This window comes from Gadus morhua, chromosome 12 (genome assembly GCF_902167405.1).
Source record: "Gadus morhua chromosome 12, gadMor3.0, whole genome shotgun sequence".
Taxonomy (NCBI): Eukaryota; Metazoa; Chordata; class Actinopteri; order Gadiformes; family Gadidae; genus Gadus; species Gadus morhua.
In genome coordinates this window covers 17638060-17660348 of record NC_044059.1, presented here as the reverse complement: position 1 = coordinate 17660348, position 22289 = coordinate 17638060, and the positions used below count along the sequence as shown (strand labels likewise).

The 22289-nt window shown below is 40.0% G+C and overlaps 2 protein-coding genes and 1 long non-coding RNA gene across 7 annotated transcripts in view; 2 read left to right on the top strand and 1 right to left on the bottom strand.

The window, feature by feature from the left end:
- usp24 (ubiquitin specific peptidase 24) overlaps window positions 1–15875 on the bottom strand; it is a 58884-nt gene extending 43009 nt beyond the window's left edge. For 3 of the 5 annotated variants that reach the window (XM_030373519.1, XM_030373521.1, XM_030373520.1), the window contains exons 1-7: window positions 15183–15875; window positions 10182–10350; window positions 6126–6193; window positions 3881–4024; window positions 3585–3710; window positions 2746–2781; window positions 2563–2628 (exon numbers count right to left, since the gene is read on the bottom strand). In XM_030373519.1, coding sequence (XP_030229379.1) covers window positions 2563–2628; window positions 2746–2781; window positions 3585–3710; window positions 3881–4024; window positions 6126–6193; window positions 10182–10350; window positions 15183–15461 — 888 coding nt within the window. In that variant the 5' untranslated portion in view covers window positions 15462–15875. The remainder of the gene's footprint in view (window positions 1–2562; window positions 2629–2745; window positions 2782–3584; window positions 3711–3880; window positions 4025–6125; window positions 6194–10181; window positions 10351–15182) is intronic. The other 2 variants (XM_030373523.1, XM_030373522.1) reach the window with 2 other exon arrangements.
- LOC115556323 (uncharacterized) lies at window positions 7124–9359 on the top strand. Its single transcript, XR_003978965.1, has 7 exons — window positions 7124–7290; window positions 7884–7944; window positions 8032–8082; window positions 8169–8213; window positions 8376–8440; window positions 8538–8631; window positions 8715–9359. It is a non-coding gene; the product is annotated as an uncharacterized LOC115556323 (long non-coding RNA).
- Window positions 15876–15922: 47 nt separating the features above from the next.
- Window positions 15923–22088, top strand: bloc1s2 (biogenesis of lysosomal organelles complex-1, subunit 2). Its single transcript, XM_030373524.1, has 5 exons — window positions 15923–16142; window positions 16579–16695; window positions 17182–17301; window positions 19301–19405; window positions 19836–22088. The coding sequence occupies exons 1-5, from the start codon at window positions 15977–15979 to the stop codon at window positions 19865–19867; spliced, it is 540 nt and encodes a 179-aa protein (XP_030229384.1). The 5' UTR covers window positions 15923–15976; the 3' UTR covers window positions 19868–22088.
- The last annotated feature ends 201 nt before the right edge of the window (window positions 22089–22289 follow it).

Below are 22289 nucleotides of genomic sequence, written 5' to 3'. Positions count from 1 at the left end.
CGTTTGAGATTCATAATATCGTCTGGAGGCGCACACAGCTTTTGCCTGTGATAATTAAATGATATAGATATCTATGTATAATATGATATTATTTAGATGTAGAGCTCCAGGACTCCCGCTGGAGCAGCCGGAGTGTTCTAGAATATTTACAGAACACGTCCGAAAGCTGTGTGCGCCTTGCCATTGCGATACATCCACTGTATAAATGAGCGCAAGGTACCATGGCCGCAATTTGCTCAGGGCCACACCCCCACCCTCCACCATGACCCGCCTCTAAAAAAAAGACACGGTTTTTGGAAAGCTCATTGTGGGACTGGCTCGTAGGGGCTGTAAACCAAGGCTTAATGTCTTGAACGTCTTCAAGTACTGTATTAGGGGCCCACTAACAGATATACAAAAGTATTCATAAATGAGCATGCCATGGGATCTTTAAACATGCATTTCATTTCGTTTGAAATAGCACGCCATTTCTGCTGCAGGCAAACTGCTGTGCAATTTAAGCATCATACAATGAGCCAAAATGATAAAAGGCCTAATGCAAAAAGTAGGAACGTTGATATACATGTTCATGTTGTAAACGATAACTTGATCAACAGTTTGGACCAAAAACATCACGAGTCATACAGATAGTCTCGGCACCTGATTATTGACCAGAAACACAGATTATTATGTACATCAAAAAAGACTATCTATACTCTAATCCACGTGTCATACTCCTGGCCAAGGGGTCAAGAAATTATGGAATGCATGGAGCATTTTAACTACTGCGTGTGAATGAGTGTGCACGAGGGACAGTCAGGGAGAGAGCACGCATGGATATGTGGGTGAGTTCGCAACAGCGGAACCCAGCTGTCCTTTGTCATGCAGGGCCAAAACTAGAAGGTTTGTGATGAATGGCTGTAGTGTTCCTCTCCTTTCGGCACCATTTTCCTCCTCTTTGCACATCTTCCATGTCTCTTTCTGGAGGAGCGTATGACCACAATGCTTTTGACTTCCTACTAGGGATGGGCACGAGTAGTAAATTCCAAACTCGAGTGATCGAAGGAATTCCTCGAGGATCAATCGAGTACTCGTTTAATCTAATATATTTTTAGAATGCAACGCATCTGCAGCAGGAATAGGCCTAATGATGAACGGCAATATTACCAACCAAACATGTAATGCTTATTCTCCATCAAAACAGTCAGAGTTATCAGAGTATTCATTATTTATTTTTGCAAACGTTCAAAACACATTTTCCTTACAAAAATAAATATGCGTCTCACAATTTAAATCACGTCGAACCAAGGCCTGTAACGGTTTAAAAAAAACAAAAACGAAACAAGTAGCCTAACCATCGCAAATAATTTAAAGCTCCAAATAAAACGGCAGCAAATGGACTATGGAAATACTCAGCGATCTTCTCTACACGGCCTGGATTACAGAAGCGTCTTGCGGCGGTGAAAATAGCCGACACACTTGGTTGCTGCGGGTCTGCTTTCCCGAACTCACCGTTGTGTTTCAGGAGCATATGTTGCCGCATAGTACTTTCTGGTAGCTCGATTTCACTTGGCATATTTTACATTTCACCTTATGATCTCCTTTTTCTTTAAAGTATTTCAATTCTTCGCTGCGCTTTGCTTTAACCGCCATCTCTTAACTTTCTAAATTCTGCCGTGCCTGCACACGGCACGGCACGCGCCACACAGAAATTTGATACATTTCATTTGCTTTGTGCCCACGTGACGGCATGCGTTAGTGGCGCCGCACAGAAAATTGATACATTTGCTTCAGAAAACTTTGTTTGTGTGTGTATATGCAAACTCGAGTTTGCCTGTCCACCAACCGAGTTCATTGGTAACGAGGAGTACTAGAGTAATCGATTCCTCACGCCCATCCCTACTTCCTACCCATCAAAGACAATTGAATAAGACACCCCTGGGATGCAACTCCTACCATTTCTCTATTTACTCCCTCTTTTGCTTTCTGAGTGCGTGTCTCCCCTCTGTCTTCCTATGCATCTTCCTCCCTCCAGTCTCTTTCTCTGCTCATGGGGCATCTCCAAACAGATAGCTTTCACACTCTGCCTGCATCTCCAGAGTAAACGAGCAAGACATCTAACTTATTAACATGCTAATGGCTTCTGTGTATGAGAGACACACACTGAATCAATGCTTGTGTTCCGGCCAGGTTCACTGAAAGAGGCTTCAGTACAAGGACTCCTCTCAACACACACACAGCATTTCAGCTGACACACACACACACACACACACACACACACACACACACACACACACACACACACACACACACACACACACACACACACACACACACACACACACACACACACACACACACACACTAAATTAGAGCAGTTATCTTATAGAGTAATACAGCACTGAAATGCATCCTTAAGGTCATGGATTGAACAGGAGAGTTCCATATACCGTTGTGTGTAAATCACTATCACTGTTCCCCTTCCAATGTTGTCACAATCCATATATTCTATGGAGTAAAACATTCATTGCATTACTGTTAGAGTCAGGCCACCAGTGCATGCTGGGAAAAGGTTTCCCTTACCGCTATCTCGATTTCCTCAGTATTAAGCTTGGTCTGGATGGCGGTGAATCCTCCCATCTCTCCAAACTGGATCAGACAGATGAAAGGAGAGAGGTGTGAGGCCAAGCACAAGGTTTACATTCAGACACTTTAGGAACGTTTCAGTATGTCACCATGATGTGTTGCTCAGCGCTAATGACTTACTCGATTCACCAGGTCCACCAGCCAACCGTGAGGCTCCTGAAACAAACAGTTGAAACTTAAATGACAAACTGCCTTGTGAGAAAGTCATTAGAAATGTATGGTAGACATCCTCATTTATGACTATTTTGTCATGTGTTTTATGGTCTGATGCGTCTTCGGTAAATGTAAAACTTTTTGAGATTCAATGAAAACAATCTTCAGAGGTTCTGTTGGGTTAAGTTATGTCACGTGGAGAGCTCCACAGAATCATTCACAAATATCACGTCACCTTAGAGCTGTAACTAAATGCAACATGATTTCCGGACAGCTGTTGGATGTCTGTCAAGCACACTAAGCTCTCTTCTTGGATCTATTGCGCAAAGCTTCTGATGAGGCGCATACTCATTTTGCCCTCTGTTCTGGCTCAGGGAGATGGAAACAAAGGGCTAACTAGAGGCAAACAGAAGCCCAGCAAGATATGCCTGCCTGGGAGGAGGAACAGAATACCTCCCCAGCATGCAGTTATTCTTTTCAGACATAGAGTGCTGCTGAGGATGTAGGTCAATCAATCTGCATGCATAGCTGTATATATTAGATAAAGATTTACACATTAATAAACACGTATGCCCTATGTGTTAATTATATTGCATAAGAATGTTGATTGGACAATTATGACAGTTTTAGTTGCTTATTAGTTATCATTTTGGACTTCTCAAATCCACCTAACCATAGCCTGTATACAAAGCATTCAATTTCCATCAACAGCTTGTGTTGCCTGGGCAGTCACTGGTTAATTTACAGCAACAATAAAGAAGATAAACTCTTAATTTAGCTTGATCTAATTGTAGGGTGTGATGTACCTTTTGATAGCTGTTGCTAGGGGATACAGCAAACATGTTGGCCTCCTCTCCAAACAGTTCTGCCCAGTTCCTCTGACAGGCCTTCATGCGGTTTTTGAAGTGGTACTCATTATCAGGGTTAAAGGCCTGGACGAGGGGAATGAAGAAATGTTAAGAATGCCCTTCAATGTTTAATCTCATGTGTCAAATATGCATACACATCTCAGTGATATAACGACAGAGATAGAGAAACACAGACGGACAAAGAGTCAAGGAGGACCAATATAAAACACTGAGGGGGCAGAGGGAGACCTTACCATGGTCAGAACACCCATCAAGTTAACTGGGATGGGATCCTGCTTGACTCTTTCAGCAGCCAGTTCCACCAGAAGCATCAGCATGTTGTAGATTCCCTCATGGATCTCTGTGCCCCACTTGTGGACAGCACTGCTGGTCAGCAACTACAGTCAAAAACAATATGATATGGTATTAAATCATGTATTAGAGCTGATTGACTCGTGTCACATTGCAGTTGAAGGTTCAGTGTATAGAATCGAATGGCATCTAGCAGAATAGAGTTGGTAACTTCGCAGGAATATTGAAATACTCCAAAGTATGTTCGATATCTGTATAATCACATGCAAATATAATTGCTGCGATATCGTTACCCTACAATGAGCCCTTTATATCTATACAGGGATCTAGTCCTCTTAAAAGACGTTAACTGAAATATTCATACAGTAGCCCAGAATGGACAGACAGCTTTAGAGAGAACGTGCTTTAAAAATATATATATATTTGAGAGTTGTAGGAAGGAGGGGGGCATGAGCCATGACCCATTTGTGAATCTTTTCTAGCATGGCCGTTGTGTAGTCGTTTTAGAATAAGCAATGTTGTATAATCAATTTACAAACACCATGTCATTATATTCAGGTGTTCAAGAAAGTTAACCCTCTCTGACGAGTCTAAATAGCCAATGAAGATGAGCTTACGCTCTGTTCGTTCACCAAACTATCATATGTATTCAGAGCGTTTAATTATAACAGAGGTTGACTTTTTGATCCATGAGGGGGATTATGTCAAGTGGGTGTGGATTCATCCATGATTTGGAGACGTTTGTTTTTGTGGTTGTTTCCCTGTTCGATAACTAATAGTAGGCTATCACTGTTTCAGAGAAAGTTGGTATCCAAAATGAAAAATGTTTGATACAAAAAGGCACATAGTTATCAAAAGCAACCTATATTCAATTACCGCCGTGCAAGTAAACATTGGCCTTTAGTGTCAACTGCTATTTGAATGAATAATTATAGGTCTATAAATGTAGTTTACCACTATGAATTCAGGACTGTGTGTGGAGCAACGCCAGTTGCCTATAACCTCCGCCATGTCCTACAACATGTACAGTGACCATTGGTGACTATGACAAAGATATCCAAATGTGATTGATCAAACTGATTTGCAGATTAGCGCCGTCAAAATCCACCTTAGTGCAAAATAAATGTATGTTGCTATTTCGCAAAGCCACATACAAGGCAGTAGGGGTGTAACGGTAAACAAAAGTCACGGTTCGGCAGGTACCTCGGTTTTGAAGTCACCGTATGTTACAGGACGGTACGGTTCATAGTTAAGGGGAACATTTTAAAAACTGTTTGTCAACAACAGAGAATGGCCGTAGATCAGCAGCAACTTGGTTATGGCATTTGCATTTCTGAATTCAGAGACAGGGATTGTCGAAATATTGTCTTGAGCTGGGTTTGCACAGCTCGTTTTTTTTTTTTTCACAGCAATGGTGATAATAACACCTGGATGATGCTTTTTCAAATGCGTGTGCATGTCAAAGTGCTGTACGTAGACACCGATAGCCCTCTTTGTAGCCGGAGTGCCTGCCGGAGACCCTCTTACGTGCGCAACCAATATTTTTGAACTATCCATCGACGCAACGGAGACGGCAAGTGCTGTGATTGGTCCTCTAACAAAATCATTTCCGGGATCAATTCTCCGGTTTGACCTGGCACCTTATTTACTTTGTACATTGTTTCATTTGCACATTAAGGACCAATTAAACACCAAATAAGATTTTAAAAGCTTTCGAAGTTAATTTACAACACTACTTACATGGTTTGTAGTCAACATATAAGATCGATCTGACGGAGAACTGGTGGAAGTGGTCTCCATAGTTACAGAGTCGGAGTAGTATACTTTGGCTAAACGGTCCGGGGGGAACTCTGATTTCAAGTTTTAAATTCTGCATCGCAAAACAAGCCTTTACAATCGCCATATTAACGCTATGTACGCCACATTTACGCACCGCGGTCCACCTCTGTAACCACCCAGAAGTGCCTGTACCGTGACCGTTCTGTACAAATACGTGTATCGTTACACCCCTACAAGGCAGGGCTGAATATTCAGTTGGCTGCAATCTGCAACCATACCACTAGCTACTATTCAATTTTACACAATGGACCTTTCAGTTAAATAACTGATTATTCTAAAGATTTCAATTGAATAAGCATGTAGACTCCTTGAAGGCATGACCTTGACCTCAGCAGTGGGACCTCTCACCTTTTTGAAGGCTTCATGCATGCACCTATCCATGAAGCGCTTACAGTTCTCGTCCGCATCAGCCAAACCTGGGAGAAAGAAAGGCAAAACGTTTATTTTTTTTATATCCCACATTCCCAAATGTAGCAGTCACTATTATCCAAAGTGCCTTAAAGTCAATTCAGAATACATGTTATTAAGCCACCATTTCAACAAAGTGCATCTTATCTTAAAGAGCAGGTAGGGATTTAGAACCTTGCTAAGAATGGTGAAAGGTAGAATGAAAAGTTGGGGATCAGAGTACCTTGCGAATAGGAGAGACCTTGGAGCAGCACAACCCTGCCCATAAAATCTAAAACTATGGAAGAACTTTGCCCAAAGTTTGAGCTATAAAAACATCAGTTTCCAATATACCAATGTGTGAAACAACCCAGCAGGCCTAGGGATGGGCCGATAGTCGATTCTATCGACTATCGACGATAGATGGATTCCATCGTCGATCGAACCAAGTTGCTGATAAAAAGGCGATAATTAATTTTATTAATTTTTAGTTTTCTTTTTTTAAAGCGCTGTGGTAGCTATTTTTTCAACTTAAAAAGCACCGCAAATTGTAATTGAAATTAACTGGCACCGGTGGAAAACATACTATGGAGCGCTGACCTGCCGTATTCACTCACTGCTGCGAGAGGAGAGGAGAGGAGAGGAGAGGGGAGGGGCTCGAAACCTACTGGTCTGCTTGCACGGCGAAATGACATCACACCCCGCTGCACCATTTCCGGGTCACAGCTGTGGTACATGAGCTGTGTTCGAAATCGTTCCCTATTCACTCACTCACTATTCCCTATAGTGTTCATGATATAGTGCACTACATAGGGAACGAACAAACGAGAATTCGGACACTACGCTGAACATTTCTAAACGTCATTTGCGTCAGTAAATGCGCCAGGTATTTGTGTGACGCAGACAGATGCGCCCAGATCATATAAACAAACCGGGCACTCTCGAGGAAAGCTCAATAGTATCCAGCTGCAGCCCCGGAGAACAACACCCTGGCGTGACAGAACACCCAGGCGTGACGGAAGTACTGTGGCTGGACGGAAGTTACCTCCGATTATTTTCTATAGACAAATAAACGTATTTATCGCTTGAATTAACATAACAAAGAAATAAAAAAATATTTCGACACGTAAGTAACCATTTTTATAGCTTAGAAAAGGTTTTTTAACGTTATTTAGCCCCGGAGAACAACACCCTGGCGTGACAACAACCCAGGCGCGACGGAAGTACATGTTCCCCTGACGAGCCTATGTTTAAGACATTTCAAAATGCAGTCACGTTCCCCTGACGAGCCTATGTTTAAGACATTTCAAAAGGCAGTCACGTTCCCCTGACGAGCCTATGTTTAAGACATTTCAAAAGGCAGTCACGTTCCCCTGACGAGCCTATGTTTAAGACATTTCAAAAGGCAGTCATGTTCCCCTGACGAGCCTATGTTTAAGACATTTCTAAAGGGAGTCACATTTCCCTGACTTTTAGTCAAGTAGTCATGCGCTCATCACATGTCATCAGATCTGAAATATATGGAAAGTGTTCTCGTAAGTTATCATTCACTCTTAAGATACCATTGGACGCCAGTGAAATGTGTTCATTTATGACACACAATGGCCACATCAATATTTTACATGGTGACATGTGAGATAGCTGAAAATCACATAAAGCTAATCCCTTTGTAAAGGCTGCAGTAATTTAAAAGGTACTTTGTAAACCACTACATTACAGAGATCTCGCAGAGCAGCTTGTTCCAGGAACTTGGTTGGAGAAAACTGGACATGATATCGAGGTACATGCCTTTTTTCTCGTCTAACTTTTAAGGAATAAATCGTTTTTATATGTGTTTCTAATATTATGTTTTACCTTCATGGTTCAGGGACTTCCACCACAGGAATACGGGAACGACTGTGGGATCTTCATGATTATGGTATACTCAGTCGCAAACTTAAAATGTACTGAACAGATATAACAACGCGTGTGAATGTTGTCACCAATTACATTTTTCCATCACAGTACGCTTGGTACCTTGCCATGGAGGCACCATTTGACTTCACTGTTGTAAGTAGACATTAAATTAAATGAAAAAAGAGCTGACGATTGAAAAGATACGTTTAAAATAACGATTGGATTTTTGACATATGTAAGGTTACAACATCGAGAAATTCACACTTGTATACATATTTTATCATTGTCAATTCTTGGAATATCCCCTTACTTTAGAAAGACATGCCAGTCCTCAGAAAATGGTGGTGCACAGTACTGCTTGAGAACTTCCACCTGGATGGGTGTGTTTTTTTTTATTTCAGATATGAATATACACCTCAACCCCAATATGAACTAAATATGCATAATTCTTACAATCATTTCTCCTTATTTATTCAGGCACGGCAGAAGGTTCGCACACTTCACGGAGGAGGCCAAACAAATGACGGTTGGACTACTTCCACCAGTCTTCAGACTGAAGCGAAAGAGAGAAGTGAATATCGTTTCCAGTGACAGAATACAAATAATATATTGTATAGGCTTAATATTGATTTGACTGTTTGATTCTTTTGACAGTGAGTTGGAGCTGATGGCAGCATGAAGAACCTATATCTTTAAGATTCTGTAGATTATTTGTTGAATAAATTGTGAGGAAACTTTGGTGTGGTTATTCTTCAATGTATCTTTATATCAAATTATGATGATATACTTGACAAAAATTTGAATTTGATTCTATTAAGACATATTAAAACAATTACTTAATTCTAATGGTAAATTACTTAATGAGTAAAGTGTATAATACACTCAATTCCATTCAATAATTGTCTACACACTGAACTAGTTTATTTGTCTAAATAACGTTAAAAAAAATAAGCTATAAGCTAAGCTATAAAAATGGTTACTGACATGTCATAATATTGTTTTATTATGTACATTTTTTGGTCTAATAAATTCAATAACGCAAAAAAGAATCCTGAGGTATTTGTCTAAATAACGTTAAAAGACATTTTCCAAGCTATAAAAATGGTTACTAACGTGTCGAAATATTTTTTTATTTATTTTTTATGTTAATTCAAGCTATAAATACGTTTATTTATCTATAGAAAATAATCGGAGGTAACTTCCGTCCAGCCACAGTACTTCCGTCACGCCTGGGTGTTCTGTCACGCCAGGGTGTTGTTCTCCGGGGCTGCAGCTGGACCCTACTCGGAAAGCTGGAGGTTGTATTGATGTTGAATGTTACATTTCCTTGAACAAGGTTTTTCTTATTAATTTTGAATGTTTCATTTTCTTGTTAAATCCCAAATAAATTGTTGATATTTCTAAACGAAAGCCGGAGACTCCATCATTAAATGTATTTGTTTTTGCCGCTTGCGGTTATTGAGCTTCTTCTTCTCCTCCGGAAAAACACGACCGCATTGCATTGTGGTATATGGGAGTAACACGTAGGGAACATCATATGTACAGTTTGTACACTCACATTTTGGGTATTTTAAGTGCACTATATAGGGCATGAAATTAACCAGTGAGAATTCGAACAACACTACAAAATAGCTGCACCCTATCCGTGATAGGGAACGATTTCGAACACAGCTACGAGCTGTGTGTCATCAGCGTGTGTCAGCGTGTGCGTCGGCCGGCGCCGACGCATCGAAACTTAAATCAGCGGAGGCTCCCGGCTCACGCTGGTCCAAGGGTAAGACCATCGTATTCGTTTTTAAGAAAAAATTCAAAAAATAAAAACGCGATTTTTTTCAAAGTGATCAATTATTATAAATAATTAATATTAGAAAATTATTATAAAGTTGCCCCCCCCCGATAGTATCGACTATCGGCGATCTGTAGGGGGCGCTATCGGCAGTGGAAGCTGGTAGACGATTGCCCAACCCTAGCCTACACAACGAACAGAGAATTACGGGAACTTATTAACCATGGAAATCCAAAAACGAAAAGGTTGAATTACACACAACAGGAACATCACAGCTCATTCTTGAGGTAAAATAAGGATTGTTCTCACACACACACACAATAGGACAATCTTACCATGTCGGGCGAGGCAGGTGGAAGCGATGAGACACTTGCCCAGGGACTCCTCTCTCTTGTAGGGTATGGACCAGTGGTCGGTGAACACTCGGCTCTCCAGTTCATAAAGGTTGGTGGTGGGGAACTCCATGCTACCTCCAGAGCAGTTTCCATTCTCATCGTTACTTCTCTGCCACACACAGACAGACACAAGTTAGTCTGTCATGTTAGATCTACAGTTAGTATTTTAATGGCCCGCTTGCACATTAAACCTTCGTCTTTCCAAAACAATAAAAAATATATATATTTGAATACTAAAGAACGACTTATTGACGCATTATCCGGCTTAGTTTTATTGACTGATTAGCAGATACAATTATTTAACAGATCAACATTGTCTAGAAATCGTCTGAATAAAAGTTATCATGCTACAAAATTATTCTGCATCACACAAACTCATTGCACTGGGTAAACCAAATATTTTACCCAGTGCAACCCAGGGCTACTTAACCAAAAGGAAATAATTAAATAGTGAAATGTCGTCATTTTTCCCTAAAGTTGAACACACAAAGGGAGTCCTACATTTAGCATATTGAAGCTGCTTTAATGAATAAGCCAGAGCCCCAAAAATGTATAAGTTGTTCCACAGTGACCCAAGTGCTGTAAAGAATATCCCCAGACTTGTGAGGAAGAATCATCTTCTAATGAGTATGAGGAATACCATCCCGTCTTCCCAAAACTGAATCATGCATCATGATCTACTATTTCATTCTCAAGGGCAGGCTAGCGAAAGTATAAATGTGTTGACCAAATAACATGCACAGAAAAAAAAAAAAAGGGCAGCTCAGAATCATTAATTTGTCATTAAGAGTGACACATTTTTTTTTGTGTGGTAGAGCAAGAGCAGCAATTGTGATTATTTACATTATGAGGTTAAAAACATATTCTTGAAGGAATATGCATATTCACGATTGAATAAGTCTCCTCTCTTGATAATGATGAGATTCAAGATGGCTTACCCGGGTAGGCAGAGTTCATCCACGTTTGACAAGTTAAAATAATGAAGGCACACCCTGAATGTACCGTCATCAAAACTGATTGTAAAATTAATACTATCAGTCTTGAATAGCTACTATGTTTGTGTATTAAAAGAAACACATCTCAATAGCAGTTTATATTAAGTTGGAAAGATGATGGATATTCATCAAATAATTTTCACTCTGAATAACAGCGATCCGACGCAGTGAACTATAAACGCGATCACTGGTAAGTCCTGTGTGTCTTTTTAGAAATTCATGCTTGCGTTGCGATTTATCGATCTGACATAAGGCATGTTAAAATATATTGTTTTGCCATAGACAGCAAATATAGCCCTCTTGAATATATTTATGATTTTTGCCTGCATATCACAATATTCCATTCAACATTGGTTAAGATTAGGGATGCAGAAATCAGTTTTTTTGGCAATGTGTGATCAGACAATCAGACAGAGATCACCAATTTCTCAGAGGCTACAATATCTCAGATTTTTCAGAAATTAATTTTAAACCCAATCTATATGAAATGTATTAGTCTGATCACATACTACATGGTGTCTGTGTGCCAATAATAATCCGTGGCCAATCAAAAGGAGCATCACTAGTTAAAACATCTACAATAGAATATTGTGATATGTGAAACGCAATATTGTTTTTTCCCAATTGCTTAAACACATTTCCTGATAGACTACTTCCCTTTCTCAAAACCTTAAACATAAAATCCCAAAACTCAACACAAAATTCTAAATCCTACACTTCCCTTGCAAAAGCACACTTTGCCCCCAAAACAGTGTTAACTCTTCACTTAACTGCATTTTCTTTTCAAATAACATACACATACTTCATACGAGTAGACATTTCTAAGCACCCCGTGAACACTAGTGTGCAGAATGGAAAACACTATATGAATGCTTCATCAGTATTATGCTTTTGCATTTTTTGTGTTACACTGTCACCTGTTGGTTGTAAAATATTACCGCAAATGTTTTTACATATACTAAAATAGAAAACAATACTTTACAGTAACAACACATACAGTATTTGTACCCAAAGTGTGGAGTCTAAGGTAAAGCACAGCAAAAAGGATGAAATATATCTTCAAGGAACAGGTCGTCCGTAAAGCCAACTAGATTTTAGACTGCAAAAGCCACCCCCTTCACAATCATTTTGAGGTTCTCACCTCAGGACGGAGACTCAGAGTGCCTTTTTGTAGATGCAATAGGACCAAAAATTCATTTTTAACTTGGGCAATATCCTTGCTAAATTTGCAGAATACTGAATTCCAGACTTGTCTGTTGTGTGTTGCCTGTGTGTCCGTGTCTTAACTTTATTGGTCATTGTTGATGTCTTACAGTAATGTATTTCTTGTATGCTTTTACGTATCTGTTACAGTAACCTTCCTGCAACCAAGTTTCCCTTTGGGATAATAATAAACCTCCTATAACTATAACGGGATGAAATGAAAGAGATAACGGAAAATAGGCAATACCGTAAAGTTAAAAGCAAATTTTAGATTGCTCTACAGCAAATTGCAGATTGCTAGTTGCACAACAGCCTTTGGAGCTTAGAAATGTGATTGGCAGTGTGTTCTGTGTGAACACCAAGAGGGAATTCAGGAAGAGTGTGCAAGATATAGAGAATTGTGTGTAGTGTTGTGAAAAATTTGTGGGTTGGAATGGGCATCCGAGTCTAAAGCAGAAAATGTGCTTAGAGTTCAGCAGAATTGGTTTGGCAGTTGGTTCATGAGTTTCAGGTGCACATTGTGTCTGATATTCCAATTAATGTGTTTAAACAATTGTGAAAAACTTATCCAAAGGCTGATGAACATAGCTACGAAACAGATTACCTTTAAACAATGCCCATGGCGTATCTTACTGCATATTTAATAACCTTGTTGATGTATATGTAGATGGTCTGCACACTGAACAAGAGCCAGGAAGGAATGGAGAAGGGAGATGCAAAGAAGAAGTATCACATTTCATCTTCTCCCGTTTGAAGTGAAAAAGAGATGAAAGATGGATGGATGGATGCATGCCAGGGGGTGTGGAGAATGAGAGATGAAACCTGCTATGACATTAGACAAAGGTAGTGAAAGGCAACCAAGAGGAAACTTTTTGGAGAGAATACCCAATAAGAACCATTCGATTTCCGAATACAAAAAAAACATCGCCTCCAGTCACTAATGGAGCCACATGAGTCATGACTGCTTAAAACCTAGATGTCTCGAGACATCAAACTTACTAGTGACATATACTGTATAAAGAGTATCTAAAGGCAATAAGTGGAATATGGGAGGCTTTTCCAAAAAACAAAATATGAGAAATGCAGATAGGCAGGGAATGAGGGAGAATGAAAGGCTAGGCTTCTCAAGGGGATCATCTCCATGTTTCTATCTGCACAGAACAGAGAGGTAACCAATCCCGCACCAGTCTGTTACCATGCACCCTTATGACCCCCCTGGGACCCCCACCTCAGCAAAATACTGCAGTGTGTGTGTTTGTGTGTGTGTTTGTGGAGAGACTATATTTAGGAGCGTAATATGGGGCTAAAGAACTATGACAGGCCGCCGAAGTATAAAATAAGTATGAATAAAATGTTGCATGAGGAGATGAATAAAATCTGTATTTTTCCTTAATGCTGAGAACTACTGATGTCCTAGGAATAAGGTGAAATATTATCTAAAAGGGAAAAGAAATGTTGCCAATTGACAGTAAACAAACAGAAGTGTTAGACTAAGCAAATTCAATTTCTCCTGTTCAGGTTAATTCCTCTCATTCCAGTATCATCGTTTTTAACTACAGGGTCTAATTAGCATTAACTACCATTGGCAATGAAAGACCATAACTGGATAAGACATATTGAGCTCACTCAAAATATTTGAGTTCTACACTAGTAGTAGTAAGTAACATAAAACAAATACATGAAGGCTGACACACCAGTGCTGTGCGATGATTTAAAGGTCAACATTAGAGTAGTAATGATTAACGTTTCTTTGCTTAGGCCATGTTGGAATGCAACAGGTGTACGGGTTGCTTGCTAACTCATTACAGCTCAACCATTAGCCTTGCTTGAGCGGTCATAATGTATGAACAACTTTCTTATAGGCAGTGCGTACGATATTATGCGAACATGTCATAAGGTAGTTATTTAGAAATGAGAACTGTTCATGGAACTGGTCTTCAAGCTGCCCAGAAAGAAGAGGATAAACCAGTGGTCCAGAGAGGACCAGTAAGTGGTTTGCTATACTGACAAAACGATTCGTCGTAATGGCATAAAATGGTAGCATTTTAAACATATGGGCAGCTTTTTTTCCAATGGCATAAAGATGACGAACAAACAGCAAAGATCTTGGGTCGTGCTTGAAGTGGCTAAATGTTAAGAATTGCGAAATCCATACGGTTTCTCAAATGCACTAGAAAAGGTTATGCAGGAATCCATGGTTGACACTGCCTTGCTTTACGATAAGGGGCAAGGGCTAACGATAGCTTTTACGTGAAGCAAATTTACCTGTGCAGTGGTTAATGTATTGAATCATTTGGTTGATTATTTTACTCCCTATTGAGACTAAAACGTGAATCCAGTTACACCTTAACTTAACCCTGCCAGCACAGTACTACTGCTGCTACTCGGAGAACCGCGCGGGCAGCATAACGTCCCGGCTAGCTAGCCGCTCCTTGGTTAGCCGCTTGGAGTTGACAGCAAACCACAGTGCGAACCATGTTCAAAACGGGTTTTACATTTATCACACGGTCTTCGTCCGCCCAAGTCAATCGTTCTCAACGTTATAGTCTATTGGATTGAGAGTGCATGCCTCGACCTTTCCCTCCTGCTTTGACAGATATACTTGATGTTAAGCTAGCAGTGATTTCGCCTAATGGGCGATCCCTCTGGTCTATAGTGCTAAATTACTGGTATAACGCATACTTTCACACATTCCCAAGAATTCCCTTGCTGCTGGTTGAAGAAAGGCTGTATCTGGCCTTACCTCGCTGTCCACTACATCGTGGTATGCAGGCGGGGGATCAAAACCCCCCGTCCCAGTACGCCCGCTGTTTTCCCCGTCTCCTCCTGTCCCCGAGCCGGTGGTAGGCCCACTCTCCATTGGCTCATAACCATACCCGAGTCCGGGGCTTTCGTTCGTTAGAAGCGCGACTGCCTCGTTTATATCATTCTTTGCCAAGCGAAGCGCTTTCCGTATTGCAACGGGGTCTGGAAAGCCCATGCATAGGAGCGTTGTCATATGCTGCTCCTCTTCAGTCTCCATGTTCAGCGCGTCTCCGTCTCTCAGACTAGTAGCAGCGGGGTATGGAGCACAGCCCTGTCGCCGTGCACGCCGCCATGTTTACAGTCCACTGCTAACCTGTCACGATGGATTCCCACAACAGCGCCATACGTTTCCGAGGATGCGTGGAGTGCGTCACCCTTACCCGCCCAAAAGGGATGTTTTCATAACGCCTGGTTCTTATTTTCAAAATGTCTACTATTATTCAAATATAGGTTAGGATATTAGGGGCTATGGACAAAAATATAATTAATTTGACTTTGCAATCAATCCAATTACGGTTATAATTAGGTAATTTATGTGTGGACCAGTGTAACGCGCATCAACATCTATGAGATAATATTATTAAAATATCTATTTTAAATTGTTTTACGCGGCGTATACTATATCAGTTAGCCACCTGACAATAAAAGGGTGTGGCATAGTGATTTCATTCGTGTAGAAGTACATCACGTGGAAATTAAAATCATGTGACGAGGAAAAGCTAACAACAGAAAATGGCTGCAACGGGTGAGAAAGCTGCTGATATGGACAGCATCTCCAGGGTGGTAATGGCCCATCCGACTGCGTTAAATCTGACAGGAACCACCGTCCCTCACGGCGAGAGCTTGGAAGATGCAGTGGAACCTCTTGCACCAGCGCTCAAGAAGCCAAGCACGAACAGTGAGTATTGAGTTGATGTCGGTTCAAGGCAACTTGGCTAGCTACGCGATGACATTAGAGGAACGGTAACTTACCACAAGTAGGCTACACTTCCAGCCGTCCAATGCTTTTACTTTTGTAGGTTTCTGGTCCGTATCACGTCTATGCCTTGTTTATCATGCATCCGTTTATTTTCTGCTTGCCTTGGGCTTTAAATAACGTCATCGTGTTGTACAAAAATTCATATCATAGTTGTATAGAATGAATGAACAATATATAGCCTAACAATATGCATGTTTATTTGTAATTTCTCTTGACTTTATGCCAATACGCTTAATTTCCACTACGATATCGATAACAACGGTGTAATAACACGGGATTGCTATTGCTGTCCTTCTCGGTTATAACATCATTGATTTAGAAAAAAAAGTAAGAATTATTTTGTGTGTGTGTTAAGGTGATGGTGGAGTGGAGACGGCAGAGGAGGCTGTGGAGCCTGCAGAACCCGACATTAATGAGCTTTGCACTGACATGTTTGACAAGATGGCAATATTTCTACAAGGAGAACTCACAGGTTTCATCTTCTTTTTGCTCTTATCCCTGTTCATACCAAGTTGTGTAACCTTTTGTCTGAGCACATGTAGAAATGTCTGAAAATAACAATTGATTATAATATTTATTCTAAGCCCCATGTTCTTAGTAAACGAACAGTACGTTTGTTCTTAGCACCAACTAGTTGGTTGAGGCTGGCAAAAATGTTGATGATGCAGAAACTGTGTACGTCTAACTCTGGAAACATCTGAGTTGATGTATAGTAATGTTGCGTCTTTAAAGAGGAAATGCATTTTCACAGACAATGGGGCTCATATTTTAACACAGTACATAGACAAAGTACACAAGCTATAATGATGCAATGCAATGCAAAACAACACAAGGTCCTCAATACAAAAGTACTACAGTCGTTCTCACACAAGAGTTGACTACCACAAAACATGGTAGAATGTCATTGATCTATTTTTATCCTGCTTCCACTCCTACCTTTCTCCTCCTCCCCACACAGCAACATGTGAGGATTACCGGCTGCTGGAGAACATGAACAAGCTGACCAGTCTCAAGTACATGGAGATGAAGGACATCAGCATCAACATAAGCCGTAACCTGCAAGACCTCAACAACAAATGTGTGTGTGTGTGTGTGTGTGTGTGTGTGTGTGTGTGTGTGTGTGTGTGTGTGTGTGTGTGTGTGTGTGTGTGTGTGTGTGTGTGTGTGTGTGTGTGTGTGTGTGTGTGTGTGTGTGTGTGTGTCGAGTATCAGCTGATACTCGATTTTTGGGCCGATATTGAAAGTGTGTGTATATATATAATATATATATATTAGTGGTGGGACGTTATCGGCGTTAACGGCTGCGTTAACGGGAAAATTTTATCGTGCGATAAAAAAAAATATCGCCGTTAATCTATTTTCAAACACTTCCTTGTTCGGACCCTTCACGTGACTGAACTAACCAATCAGAAGCTATAATTTAGACTGAGGTAACCGTGAGGGAATCAGAGAGGCAGATTCAACAGAATATCCTGACTGTTAAATGTAAACATGTAAATATGTAATAATTGTGTAACATAAATATGTAAATGATTAACTGACTAAAAATTGTAAGTACATTTCTAGCAAATTAACTCCAATATAAATTATATTAATTTATTCTACAACTTTCAAATATTTAACTTCTAAACCTTACATTATTATGGATCATTACACGGCTCTTCTCAATGCTGTAGACTGCTCCATTCACTTGCATGGGCCTTCCCAACGTTCAGCTGTCAATTATTTTTGTTTATGCTCCGTTCACTTGCATGGGCACTTCACAACTTCCGGCGGTGAATTATATTCGATAAATCACCATTGCCCAGTATAATTGACCGCTGTCAAGGTAAACAGACAGATTTTTTGCCATTTGCCATTTTAATCTAGATTAATTAAATAATCCATGCCCACCACTAGTGTGTGTGTGTGTGTGTGTGTGTGGCATTTAGCAGACGCCTTTATCCAAAGTGACTTACAATAAGTACATTTGTCAGAAGAAATTGAAACTATATATCGCTGTCGGTATAGTTATATAGGATGTTCGTAGAATCAAGTACAAGCACCAACAATTGCTAGGTTAACCCATTCCCCGTATGCAACAATGATAGCTAGGATAAGATGCTTCACAACTAAGTACTATAACTTAATACAACATACAATAAGTGCATACATTAAGTGCCAGGACGCACAACATACAATAAGTGGGTGGGGTGGGACAGGGTGGCTATGCAGATGACTGGCTATCTAGGTGAAGATATATTGGTTTATATATCGGTTGATACAATATTGTATCAATGCTAGGAGTGGAGCAGTTCCTTTGGATTTGTGGCTCACCCACAACATAACATGCAAATCCTGAGCTAAAGGAACCAATGAACTGTATGGGGAGGAGCTACCAACCTTCGTCCATACCATAATGTCAAACAGTTATTGTTGGGAGTGTTTATGTGGATATACTCAGTTTAAGAATTTGGAGGTTCAACCATAAAAGTAGAGGATTTATAAAGGGATGAAATGACATTTATAAATCAACATTTATTAAGCTTTCATATTGGCAAACATATATGCCGATACGATATATCTGTGATAGGCTAATATAGGCAATAAAATCAGCCAACAGGTCAGGTTCTAATATTGTGTTTAATTTGCTAGAAAGTCATTTGTTTTTATTTTCTGGCTGAGGTGTGTCAATACCAGAAATCGAGCATTTGACTGGACCTGAGAAGTACTCGTACACACTACCACTGTGGCAGTGCGTGTTCTTTTATGTGAATACTTGAATATTTATATTGGGTACAACCTTGAGATACAATTTACTATCTTATATCCATTGCAATGTCTATGATCCGAATAGCATAGACAAGGCACCTCTGAACTCTGAAGAATGTGCGTCTGTTATGGTTGTAGTATACTAATACTTAACCAACGCGTCTTGGAGTAACCCAGCAACGTGGGACTTCTGCTGGATGATACATGCTATACCACGTGCTGCTGTACGCTAAAAAGTACTGTGTGTGTGTGTCTGGACAGACAGACCGACATTTACACACTTACCTGATTTTTGTTGCCATGAAAATTGTTTTTGTGTGTTTCAGATGCCAGCCTTCAACCTTACCTGGATCAAATAAATCAAATTGAAGAACAGGTATCATCTCTGGAACAGGCTGCTTACAAACTAGATGCATACTCCAAGAAGCTTGGTATGACATTATACAATTATTTTGAGTGTGTTTACAAAACACTTATTTGAACAGTTGTAATTGAAAACTGAAAGACATAATTGCATTAAGAGACTTTATTATGGAGAATAATGAAAGCTAAAAAGAGGCTTCTGTATATCAGCTGAGCCACAGAGCCTTTTCTTTGAATGTCAGTCCTGTCTATTTCTGGTATGTTGGACATACTGAAGCCTTAAAATAGTTCAACCACATTGTGCTGCCCATTACAACCTTGAACAGCAGATGGCACTCTTACCTCACAGATAGTCTTCCATGCACATGGCTTCTTCATGCCCTCCTCAGTTTCCCAAATCAAAAACTCTTCACTTGAATATTGTGCACTTTGTTTCGTGAGAATTTCATGCTGTTGAATTATTTATTTATTTATTTATAAATCTTTGTATCTGCTCAGAGGCAAAATTCAAGAAACTGGAGAAGCGATGAGAAGACATGCTGTCTCTCTTCTCCCCCTCCCCTTACCAGTCCAGCACGGCACTACAAGACAGAAACAACATCCAGGCAAGCTCAATTTCACACCTAAATAAAACGCTTGAGAAACGGACAGTTGGCACTGCTTGAATCCTAATGAGCTTCAGCCGGAACGGACGAGAAGATTATGGCCAACTCTTTAGATCCATGGTAAAGTATGGCATACATTTTATAAAAGAAAGTAATTTGCCCCTACTCCTTGTTGAAAAAAGGTGTGCCCCATCTGGAAAATGATCTACATGGCAGCGTATTCAGTGTGATAGATTTCCCTTACAGTATTAAAGCCTCAGGTAGGGTTGATCCAAAAGGCTTTAAGGCATTGTTATGTACTTGGACTAATACTGATAGAGAACACTTACACATGGTATTGCGTAACTGTGTTGAAGGCAGCTGAAGCCAACTCGTTAGAATGCAGTATGCTTTGGAAGAGGAGTTTATTTAGAATAGAGAAATTGGATAATATGTAATGTGTACATAAGTCGGAGATGAAAAGTATTTTTTTTTTTTTTGACCAATGGATTGTTATGCCCTTTCCGTACGGCAATCAGCAGGTGTCAGTGCTGCACCATGTTCAATGTTGCCTCTCAATACTGGCTTCTACTTTAGTCTTCATGGCGCAAGTGGTTAACATAACTAGTTTGTTTGACACGTTTACTCTTACTGGTTAAAATGTTCTTGGTTGTTCAAAATGAGACAGCTACTTGGACATTGAGTTGTCAGTTGACATTTCCCAACAGTTTTTTATTGCTTTTCTTTTATTATAGTAACTATTACTATTTTTTGTTAACCTATTATAACAATTGCTATTCTGTTACTATGATAAATAAACAGGCTCTTGCACAATACTATGTAACCAGTCTGATATCACAATAAGGTTGCAGTTTTGTTCCAATCCCAATCACACAACCACTCGATTCATGCTGCAGTTGACCCAGGTTTGTTGACAACAGTCGCCATGAATCAACAATGGAGCCTACTCCACCATCACTATAATCCATAGGTGGGTCAGAGTGTTCGTGGCGCTTGAGCTCCTGATACCTTCCTCATCGGGATAATTTACATATTCGGTTTCTCTGTTATTCATTGTGAAACGTAAGTTAAGGCTGAGAGAATGAAAAAGTAATTATGGGTTGAGTATTTGCCGGAGACGAGGAGCAGGTCACTAATCTAGAATCTATGCGAGTTCTTTTTCACTATCAAAGGTTTCGCTCTCCGTCATTCACAACTTTTGCTGTAAACCTACACACCTATAATAATAGCTGTGGGCAGCAGCATATAACCTAAAGTAATTGAGCTCCCCTGTGTTGTTGTGATCCCATGTGAGTGTAAGAGGGGAGAGAGGGGCCTAATCTAAAACAGGTTGTTTTCATTATTTTTGCTAAGGCCCCAACACAGAGGGAACTCATTATTCATACTGTTATATTGTTTGCAGCAGAGCAGAAACCCCTCCATCTCCCTCTCTTTCCCCAGGCCCCAGGGCAGTAATATGCTCCTGTGTTTTACCGTCTCTGTATTTTATCAGATCTACTTTTGTTTTCGTCTTAAAATGGGATATTTTTTACCGGAGGTTTGTTACTGTATGTTATAGAAAAAATAAGATTTGTAGGTGTATCTTAGATACAAAATTATGTTATCAGATTGATAACATGCCTGGCACAATATCCTTCTAAGGTTATCGTTCAGTGCATATGTTAAGATATAACAGGTAGGTATGCACCAGATCGTTGTTAGGATACCGGGCATAAAGTACATAAACCAGAGGTTAAACAGGGATTCTGGGTTAATTCCCACCACCGCCCAGCTTTCCATACCTCAATTGCTCCGATAGGGTGCATTATAGCAAGTCAGTTAGCCAACCGGGAAGCATGCCTCAGTAAAATACCCCCAAACTCTAATAGGGATGGTAGGTTATGGAAACACCAATGCACACCAATATGTGCAGATCTATGTTTTTATTGGGTAACTTGTCATCTTAATCACCAGGACGTTCCTTTTCAGCAAGTTTCTACTTGGAATCAACACATTCCTAATTAAGAAAAGTGTTCCCATGTTTGAGTTTGGTTGGTGTGTTTATTTGTTGCTAGGGTAGACCAGACATCTTTTAAACACTGGGGTTGTCAAGGGGCTTCATGGGTTTTGGTTTTAAATTGTAGGTCAATAAAAGTTGTGTACACTGGTCCTTTCGCATGTTATTACTGAGAACGGTGATAATAAACCGTAAGCAGAAAATGTGCTAACTTTGTATGTTTATTCTAAAGTTAATTAATTATAGTTAGTTAAAGTTAGTCATCAATAACCTGATATATTAATGAAAAGGAGAAGATATATAGCATATGTCTTCAACTCCCAAGCTTTGTTGAGATTTGCTATTACTTTA

What these genes read in the sequence shown, in the direction of transcription:
- bloc1s2 (XM_030373524.1), top strand. Translation starts at nt 15,977, where the DNA reads ATGGCTGCAACGGGTGAGAAAGCTGCTGATATGGACAGCATCTCCAGG. An exon ending in GCAAGACCTCAACAACAAAT is followed by an intron (nt 17,302 to 19,300) that starts GTGTGTGTGTGT and finishes TGTGTGTTTCAG; the next exon opens with ATGCCAGCCTTCAACCTTAC. An exon ending in TGCATACTCCAAGAAGCTTG is followed by an intron (nt 19,406 to 19,835) that starts GTATGACATTAT and finishes GTATCTGCTCAG; the next exon opens with AGGCAAAATTCAAGAAACTG.